Genomic DNA, 10,596 nt, shown 5'->3' with positions numbered 1-10,596 from the left:
AAGGTCAAGGAAGAAGGCAACCAGTCCCTCTGCACTCACAGCTCACCTTGCTAGGCATACCCACCTTTTAAGATGAGGGAAGCATGTGGTGGGCGTAGGAAGAAGATGGGGACACATTCTAGAACATTCAAGGAGGATTTAAACTCTCCCAAGGCGGGCCGGCCCAGGCCCCATTTGCTGTGGCAGGTGCTGGCCCCAGGGTGGTGCCTCGGTGGGGAGGAGAGAAGTTTTAAACGTTTGCCTCCCTAAAAACACTCCCCCCCCGCATCTCTGCGAAGCAGCCAGCTGGTGTTTATCCTGCAGAGCAGCAGATCCGGTTATTTATCTCCCTATTCTGCGCTATATTTATAAGGTAATGAATGGTCCACGGAACGAAGTTCGGGCGTCTGTCTCCACGCAGCCTCCTCCTCGGCGGCAGCCTCGGGTCCCCTCCCCGCGCCGCCTCCCCCGCACCCCCCCCCGCGCTTATTTGGGAGATTAGAGTTCATTAATTAAATCCTGTGCTTAGATCGAACGGTAACATTATTCCAATCACATTTATCTTGCAGGCGGCGACGGAGATGGCAGCCTCTCTGGAAACGCGCGGGGGAGCCTGAGCCGGGGGCCGGGAACGCACCGCGCGCTCCCCGCCGCGTCGCCGCGCGGCCCCTCCATCTTCCTGCTCGCCGGCTCGGCCCGCTCGCCGCCGCGACCGCCGCCGCCTCCGGGGGTCCCGCGCGCCGCCGGCCCGCCCTGAGCCCGGCCCCGGCCGCCGCCCCCGCCGCCGCCGCCGCGCATCCCGCGCTCCCCGCGCGCGCGGACAGTCGCGCGCACACTCGGGCACGCGGGCCAGCCGCCGGCCGCCCCATGGACCCATCGGCCCGGCTGCCCTGATCCCCGCCCAGCCCGGGATGAGAAACTGCAAAATGGCCCGGGTGGCCAGTGTGCTGGGGCTGGTCATGCTCAGCGTGGCCCTGCTGATCCTGTCGCTCATCAGCTACGTGTCCCTGAAAAAGGAGAACATCTTCACCACTCCCAAGTACGCCAGCCCGGGGGCGCCGCGAATGTACATGTTCCACGCGGGATTCCGGTGAGTGCGGCCCGGTCCGAGCGCCCTCGGGCCCCCGGCCGGCGGTGTGCGGGGCGCAGGGCGAGGGTCGGCGGCTCCGAGACCCTCTGGGCGAGGGAACTGCCTGCCCCCTTCCCTCCCCTCTCCGCTGCGCCCTCCTCCTCCTCCCCTTTATTTTTTAACCGAAATCCCCTAAAAGCGGCGATGCTAATCGATGCGATTGCCTTTCTCGTATTCTTCCTCGGCATCCCCTCCCCCATCTCAGAAATGGGGGGAGGACTCACAGAGGCGGTGCACTTGGGAGGGGGCGGCGAGGCGGGCGGTGAGCGCCCTCCGGGCTCGGGGTCCGCAGACTCGGCGGCCGGCTCCGGGCGGTGCGGGCGCTTTCATGGCGCAGGCGCCGGGCTCCACTCGCACCCTCTCCGGCCCCTCCCGCAAGCGTCCAGGGATGCACGGGTTCCTCCTCCACAAGGCCCTGGTGTTTTCCCTCGATCCCGTCTCTTTTCTGCGATTTGTGCAGGTCCCCTGGCCCTGCGGGAAGCGGCCTCCTCTGGACGCCCACCCTGGCCCGCTACGGAGGCGCCGCGGGGCGCGGGGCCGCACGAGGGAGGCGCCGGGAGCCGCGGGCTCAACTCCTCGGGAGCGCCGGCGCCTACCTGTGCCCCTGGCGCGCTCCCGATCGGGCCTCGAGCGGCTGGCGGCTGGCGGCCCGCACCCACGCCACCTGCGCTCCCGCCGGCCCAGACTGCGCCCGCCGAGAAAGCCAACGGAGGGGAGTGAAATCTGACTTGGCCCGGGAAGGAAGTGGTTAAGGCAGGAACCAACCCCAGCCTTCCTCCGAGGCTCCGGCTTCCTCTGCCCTTTCCCCAAAAATCAATGGGCGCTGGGCGGCCGCTGTCCGCGGTGCTGACTCGGCCCCGCGCCTCGTGCCGGGCCCCCGCCCCTGCCCTCGCACGACGGCCATTTTCTGGCCTTTCCTGCACCCGCAGGCTGACAATGGAGACGGCTCCCTTGGCTGCCAGCCTTCCCCCCGGCCGCGGGCGTCCAGGGTGGCCCTCCCGAGGGCGCCCCGGGGCGGCTTCCAGCGCTGAGGCCCGTGTGCGTTGGTCTGTGTTCCTCCTGCTCCCCTCCAGGTCGCAGTTTGCGCTGAAGTTCCTAGACCCGTCGTTTGTGCCCATTACGAATTCTCTCACCCAGGAACTCCACGAGAAACCTTCTAAGTGGACTTTTAATCGGACAGCGTTTTTACATCAAAGGTAGGATAGGAGGCAACCATCCAAACGCGTGTTTGAATTCTCGAGCTCAAAGGACAAAACAACGCCCTGAAACCAAAACAACCAACATGCCCCCACCTCCCGCGCGGGCCCCAGTTCTCAGTCACAACTCAGATGCGAGTAGCGGCCTCTCATCAAAGAGAAGCATCAGGATGGCCAGTTTGCGGGGGAAAAAAGGCATTTCCAATATTCTCCCTAACTTGGGCTTGATTGAATGTCATGAGTTGCAGTCAACAAGTCTGGCTGATAGTACCAAAGCCATCCATTTGGGAAAAAAAAAAGGCAAACAATTGCAAAATGCATGTAACTACACAATGTATTTTCATTCCTTCACTGAAAAAAAATCTTTTTTTGAAATATAAAATGTTACCATCTCATTGAAGCACACACAAAATAACGTGATCCATTGTCATCAATTTACTAGTGAAAATGTTGGCCCACAAATAGATAGATTTCTAAGTATACTTTTCAATGATTTTTGTTTTGATTTTGCTTGTTAACCCTTTATAGCTTTTAACTTGTTGTGAAGTTGTCCAACATCATTCTGATTATTCACAGTATCCTCATTTTTACATGCAGTTGTTTTGCTTGTTGCTTGGGTGTAGTTGTTTTGGGAGGGAAGGGATGAGTTCTCACTGATTCAGGTCAGCTTTTAGGAGTGGGGCTGTCTTTACTCCCTCCTCCTTGGCAGAACTGTCGCCCTGCTAAATGCAGTGTGAGCCATCTAGTGTATTCATGAGGGGTGTGAAGGCATATTTAACAAACCAGTCTGTTTAGAGAGTTGTGCCTTTCCAGCTCGCTCTCTCTCTCTCTCTCTCTCTCTCTAAGTCTTAATCCATTGCCAGAATTAAAACAAATTCAATGGATATCCATGATGTCAGGAAAATGTCACTGACTTAAAAAGTTGACATACAGTCCTATGATTATGACCAACATTACAAAAACAAGTTTCTTTAGGAAGAAGTCCATGAAAGTTAATTCTAAAATGCTAGTAATACTCTTTTTAAAAGCATTTTTGGGCTTTTTTAAAAAGAAATGTTTTTGTCCAATAGACAACCCATAAACTTTCTGGGTGGGAAACTATATACCTTTCCCCAAAACATTTTTCTAATTCAGTAAAGATGTTCTTCCCACAGTACACAGAACCCTTGTGATGAATCAGAAGGGTATTTTTCTCAAAACCTCCTTCCTCCAGCCCACTTATCAGATAACCTTTAAGTAGTTTCCACTAGTGTTGCTTTGAACTTGCCTTGCCTTTTGACAGCTTCTAAGAACAGTACTGGTAACTTTGGAAGCTGGGAATGCAGATTTCAGATTATGTTGCTCTGTACCTTGAGGAGTGAAGTCTTTCTTTTTAAAATAAAATTCCAACCAAAGTTAAAGATGTGCAAAGCATGTTATTTCACTCTTACTATTTTTAGGCAAAAGACACAAGAGACTCAATGTGATTGCTTAGCAGCAGGAAATCTAGCAGCAAAGTATAATGCTGCTGGTCTCTCAAATATTTTAAATAGCAGAGACTTTAAGAGGAGATACTTCATTACTTAAAGCTCAGTATGAAAGCAATCTGAAGTTAGGTTTTAGTGTCACTTTTGCCGCATGCATGCTCCGAATATTCACATATTTTCATGATTTACAGCAGCCTCTTTTTCTAAGAGTTAGATTTCTCCAACTAAATTTTATTTCTATATAACCAAGTTGAAAAATATCCCTGTTTCATTATTAAATGGCCTTAATAAGATTATCATCTCATTTCTATTAAGTAGTTAAATATACCCACTGCTATTACCATTTCATATTTTAATAATAGATAGTCATGTACCAACTCAGATCTGCTTGGCTCTTCTTTAGACACCAGTGATATTTGATCTCTCTCGAACACTTCAGACCGACAGCAAACAAGTCATCCCTAGTTACAGACTCTCAGTCACCAATGTGTGTGCGTTAATGTGAGCTCTTTGAGGCCTGCGTAAATGGTCTGTCTCCTTGTATTTTCTGACTCGGTTTGGCCTGTGTCTCTGCCCCAAATCAAATACACTCTCCAAGTAGAGCAGAAACAAAGAAATGGCAGCTAAAACTGAGTTGCATTTACAGGTTGCAAAGGGTCACATTCACAGCTTACCTGAAAGATGAGACCATGTCTGTGACTGCCTAGACAGTCCTCCCTTGGAAGGCCACACGTATGAATGTATAGTCTTTTTGGGATTCAGTGTGCCCCAGATGCTTGTCTGAATGAAATGGCCATGTAAGTTGTAAGATGCACAATCAATTCTCTTGAATGGAATGCATTTAATGAATTTCTTTTTATTTTAGGCAAGAAATTCTTCAGCATGTCGATGTAATAAAAAATTTTTCTTTGACCAAGAATAGTGTTCGGATCGGACAACTGATGCACTATGATTATTCCAGCCATAAATATGTTTTCTCTATTAGCAATAACTTCCGCTCACTGCTTCCAGATGTGTCACCCATTGTGAATAAGCATTATAATATCTGTGCTGTGGTTGGAAATAGTGGTATCCTGACAGGGAGCCAGTGTGGACAAGAAATAGATCAATCAGATTTTGTTTTCCGTTGCAATTTTGCCCCTACGGAGGCTTTCCAAAGAGATGTTGGAAGGAAAACCAACCTTACCACCTTCAACCCCAGCATCCTGGAGAAATATTACAACAATCTCTTGACCATTCAGGACCGTAACAACTTTTTCCTCAGTTTAAAAAAGCTTGATGGGGCCATTCTTTGGATCCCTGCATTTTTCTTCCACACTTCAGCAACTGTGACCAGAACATTAGTTGACTTTTTTGTTGAACACAGAGGTCAGTTAAAGGTCCAGTTGGCTTGGCCTGGAAATATAATGCAGCATGTCAACAGGTGTGTATATTTTATTGCATTTAACTCCTACCCCACCAGATGGCAAATCAATATTGTAATCTCTTGGGGGTGGGAGCCCTCCAGTTAGTTAGTTGTGGTGATTTTAATAGTGTATGACAAACTCTTTATCCTTTGTAATGAATGACTGTGTTGTTCTAGGTAAGTTCAGTCCACCCCCAGCTGGTAACCAAGGGCCACATGGAGTGATTGGTGTTTCATCAGACTTCCCCTCGACACCCTGTCCCCTCTCTTGATGGGATGAGAAGTCTTCCAAAAGTTCATAGAAATGCATTTTATGAAAACAAAACTGCATGGATTTCAAAATCTCTTAATTCCATTTTCCATGAACTTTTCAAAACCCCCTTATATGCCTACCAAGCAGTCATGGCAATCACCATGAATCAAGAATTTTCTTTAAATGGATAACTATACCCCAATAAAGCCAATGGCTGCATTAGACAACTAAAATGGTTTTTTTTTAAAGGAAGATGCAGTTGACTTAAAATGTTCCCTTTTGTTTGTTATGTAGGTATTTTGTTGATGCCCAAGTGTAATAAACCACCTAGATAAATCATAAATTTATAATTTTTCTTTATAATTCTGTCTCTGTGGGGAAAACACATGAAAGAATTTCATGAATGCTGTAAACCTTATGGTTTGATAGCGAGGTTGAGCAGAAATGCAATATTCCCATCTAGTCTGGGGATTTTCAACTCTAGCTGTGGATGAGAATCACTTACAGAACTTGAAAAAATACTGCTGCTTGGGCTCTACCTCAAGAGATTCTGTGTAGTCCTAGTGAAAGGGAGGTGGGGACTGGGTGATTGGTATTTTTTAATGAATCCTTAGATGATTCTAACATGAAGCCAGAACTGAGAGGCACTTAATACAGGGCATTTTATAAAGCAAGATTAATTGTAGGATTTTTTTCCTTTAAAACATCTGGAAAAATTGCCTCAACTCTTGTTTCTGAAGATGTCTGCATCTCTAGCATTCTAGTAGAGTCCAATATATTATTACAGGTTAAACTGGGTTCTGGAAGATCTGGTACCTGGGGAAATTCTTTATCCCATAGCAGATTATTCCATCCTGTAGTTTTCCAAAGTCTTCCAAATTTAAGATCTATTCAGTTGAAGAAAGAATCATAGTCCAGATATATCTGGAAGGTGGAGTGATGCCATGATTTATAGGCCAATCTGGATCTTTTCTTTGAGAGAAAAGGGGTGCTGGTGAAAGCTGCAACAGGGATAACAAACATGCATGCACTGGGACTGTCCCAGGATGTGCGGTCACGTTTTTAAAGAGACAATTTGAAGATGAATCAATTGGGGTACTAGTAGCAGGAGTTTTTTTTTTTACCCAAAGTCACTGTTCAGAATGATCAGGATGAGAATAATAAGCCAAGTCTCCTGCCAGCCAGTCCCTTGGTCTTTTGATCTCATCATTTTATTCCCCTCATCATCAGTTTCAGTTCTACTATACCAAAAAGGTGGTCAGAGTCATTCTCACTCCTTAAAGAGTATGAAAACCCAGACTGGACTTTGAAATTTCTTCTGGAAGGGGAAAGGACTGAGCTGGGAACTGGGTTTGTCCATGAAACTTGAAACAGTCTAGACAAACCCACCTCCCAGCCCAGGCTGACTGACCTGTCTGATTGAAACCTTCAACACTGGCCTCTGAATCCACATGTACTTATTGTTCCACAGGTACTGGAAAAACAAGCATTTGTCGCCCAAACGGCTGAGCACAGGTATACTAATGTACACCCTTGCGTCAGCAATATGTGAAGAGATCCACTTGTATGGATTTTGGCCTTTTGGATTTGACCCCAACACAAGGGAAGATCTTCCATACCATTACTATGACAAAAAAGGAACCAAATTTACCACCAAATGGCAGGAGTCCCACCAGCTGCCTGCTGAGTTTCAGCTGCTGTACCGAATGCATGGGGAAGGGCTCACCAAGCTGACTCTGTCACACTGTGCCTAAGAACTCCAAATGGAGTGTGCCAAATGGCTGTTAAAAAGTGCCCCAAGTCAAGTTGAATAGTCTTCAGAATAGAACCCTAGGGAATGTCTCAAAGACTAGTCTGCCATTTGAGAGGAAATAATTTTCTCTCTCTCTCTTTCTCTCTCTCTCTTGCACTGCTCTTTTAAGGGGCTTGGCAGATTTAGCAAGGACAGATGGCATTGAAACCACATGATTTAAACTTGATTGATAAAGGGAATGTTGCATTTGAAAGTATGCTGCTAATGAAATGGTTTAGAGTATTTTCATGTTTGTATTTTGATAATCAACTGCCTCCCATTTTTATAAGGACTGGAGCTAGAGTTTTTGTAGCTCTGCTCAGACACAGTCCTCAGAATCAGAGGCCTCTGACCAGTTGGGGCAGATCTCAGTTTTGTTGGTGGGATCAGACTCTTCAACATGGAAACATAAAAAATTGGTTTGCATATCTCATCTCTTACTTTCTATCTCCTGTCTACCATCTCCCTTCTCTCCCTACAGCTATTCCACATGCCTCCCAGCACTATGGAGTTTAATAATTTGTTAGGAATACTGTTGAATTAGCCTTGCTTGTCTGTGTTGCATCTGGACCTGATGTGTTCAAGGCTCTGGGTAACTTCAATGTTTTCATGATAAACCATGAACCATCATAATGGACCTTCTCATGATTACTTTCATAAGAAATGACTCTTAGGAAGTCCTCAGTAATCCACACAGTCATTCTGCAGCACAGTGAGCCTTCTGTGGCAGGTAGCATGCAAGGCAGTGTACCTTTCACTCAAGAGAATGCCTATGGCCTGTGTGGCATCACATCTCTTGACATGAGTTGACACTGTGGCAGGTAATAGCACCACTGCCATATCTGTAAGGGTGCTCTACTCTTGGTCTGGTACCTGCCACAGTCCCAGCCCAAGACAGCTGGGCATTCTCTCTAAATATAGAAGCACTGAGTCAGCTTAAGAGACTAGGACACAGAAAGGAATAGGAGATGAATATATGAATATTCAGAATTTATTATGGAATCCTCTATCCCTTAACATATTGTTACTGTGTCGCCCATTCAGAGCTTTGAGAACCAGCAGGATTAGAATGAAAGAGAAGCTTGGAGGTTGACCAGGCTGGCCCCAGGTTTGAGTAGTGCCCAGGTAAAGTCCCTTTGAATATCACTGTGTCCACCACCACCAATCCAGAACTCTTTGTTTTCTTCAAACTACTGTATGAGTAGACACTCAATATTCCATCAACTGAAGGCAGGTCTACATGCCTACAAATTAAGCATTTCAAAAGGAGAAGTTATTGTGCAGCGGCAAGATTGGGTGCTAAAGCACTCTTGGAATTTGGGATTATGTAGACCTGCCATAAAGGGACTAGTTGGCCATTCTCCTTTTTATTATTTCAACTGGAGAAGTAGCAATCACATCATTTCCATACCTGAGTTTTACTGAGCAGCATTTTGTCCTTACAGTTCAATTCAAAGTCTAGACAAGTTGATGTTAAATTTTAATGTGCTTGATTCTTCCTTCCAAATGCCAGTCAAGCACACTTATTTTATGTTTGAGTGGAGCAGCTCATTCTTTTACAGACATCTCATCTAGATCACTTGTAGTGTTACAAATGCTATTAAAAATAATTGCTGTAGTTCAGGAATCAGCTCACTGCCCCTCTTTGGGAAGGTATAAGCATGCCCCAAATTAAACCAAATACAATGAGAAGAGATGCAGTCCTGATGCTCATGTCGTGCCTGGTCCCAAAGCTGTCCTTTTCCAAAAGCTATCTAATCAGGACAGCTTATGTAGATGCAGATATTAGCTGCTGAGAGAGAAATCATTTGGGTTCAAATGTTGTCAGTTGTGACACATCTTCCAATGTTATGTGAATAGCAGTTGTTCAAGTAGATGGGAAGAAATAGGAGTAGATGTTTCAAAATGAGAAAAACTAAAATAGCTTGATTACTGGAAATATTTATAAGGGTAAACAGTAAAATCATTTTTAAATCCAATGGTATGATTTGATGGCCATCAAAACCACACCATGTGTGCTACTGTCGTGAGGACAGCACCACTGTTCTTGAGCTGTGCTCTGTAAGCATTGCTGTGAGGCTAATAACTGATGGAGGTATCTAGTTGGCTGTTCCCTAGCACTTAGTTCATTTAGTGACAACCTAGAGATACTAATGCCAAGATCACAGGGATTGATTCTGACACTGGAGTCTTAATCCTAGTGTACCCATTTGTTTTTACTAAGTAGAATTGCAAAAGAACCAAGAAGGTTATAGAACAAAATGCCAGAATTTCTAAAACCAGTTAATTTTTCCAGGGTGGATTCTTTTAATTTGATCTCATCAACACGCCGATGTTTATTGTTTGTTTTTTAATTAAGTTCACCCTTAGCTTCATCTTATTTCTGGAGTGGGATTTTCCATCAATCGCTTTAACAAAAACTCAGAATAGTGAGGAAATGGACTTGTCTCCAGAGATAGAAAGGCTTGAAGATCAGCTCATCCCCACTTCTAGGCAGGATTTCCTAGAGCTGACCCCAAAAGATCTTTGTTACCAAAACACAAAAACAAACTGTGAAGAAAATTGCAAGCCCTTCTATAGTGGTTCATGAACACAATTCTCGTAAGTTCTTGCTTTACAGTCTTGATTTGCCCCATTGCAAAGTTTAGTTGCAGTTTGTGGGTAAAGCATTGACCCCAGCTTTCAGCACATAGTAGGTACTCAGTGTATGGCAGCTTTTAATGTTAGTTATGCCCTGGACTGGCAGTTCTAGCATATAGAGAAAAATGGCCAATGGATGATCATACCAAAATCTTTCTCTTTTTAAAGACTGCTTCAGAGTTGGACATTATATAACCATTCTCACAACCAAAAGACTTGGTGGGTCCCATGTGTCCTGATTAGGGAGACAGCAGTGTAAGTAACCAGAACTGGCCAGCCCTCCTGTGCTTCCCAGGCTTGTGTAATTAAGTGCAGTGAGCTGGACAGAAGGGACTATTAGGGCCATCTTTCCTGACTCAGCTACAGATCTATCCCCCTGGCTTTTGCACTGACTCGCTTTGCTGGTTCTAGGCTTAGCAAACTCTTTCTGTCAACCTTTTCCCTGTTTAGGATACTCACAGCAGAATCCAACCTCAGCTATAGGGATAAACTTCATCATAAAGCCCTCGAGGCTGTCTACATCTGACACCAAAACCAATCAAATTGCAGATGGAGGAAAAGGCAAATATTTGGCAACTTGATAATGCTAGAGCCTTGGTTGTCATCACTTGTTCTGAGTGTCATGTGATCCAGGGGAAGAACCAGGTTAAAAAGTGCTGTCAGTCATTCCTCTCACAGCCAAAAAATTCTCCCCTGTATTTGATGATTGTGAAGTCTATGGTTCCTCCGCCTTTGT

General features: G+C 45.9%; 1 protein-coding gene across 1 annotated transcript; it reads left to right on the top strand.

Annotated features, from left to right (window-relative positions):
* The first annotated feature begins 751 nt into the window (after positions 1-751).
* On the top strand, positions 752-9,909 carry ST8SIA3 (ST8 alpha-N-acetyl-neuraminide alpha-2,8-sialyltransferase 3). The gene is made up of 4 exons (XM_051851188.2): positions 752-1,069; positions 2,182-2,304; positions 4,636-5,193; positions 6,900-9,909. The coding sequence occupies exons 1-4, from the start codon at positions 891-893 to the stop codon at positions 7,180-7,182; spliced, it is 1,143 nt and encodes a 380-aa protein (XP_051707148.1). The 5' UTR covers positions 752-890; the 3' UTR covers positions 7,183-9,909.
* Positions 9,910-10,596: the final 687 nt, after the last annotated feature.

The sequence above is a fragment of the Oryctolagus cuniculus genome, chromosome 10 (assembly GCF_964237555.1).
Source record: "Oryctolagus cuniculus chromosome 10, mOryCun1.1, whole genome shotgun sequence".
Lineage (NCBI taxonomy): Eukaryota > Metazoa > Chordata > Mammalia > Lagomorpha > Leporidae > Oryctolagus > Oryctolagus cuniculus.
Note: the sequence above shows the minus strand (reverse complement) of the source record. Positions and strands in the feature narration are given on the sequence as shown.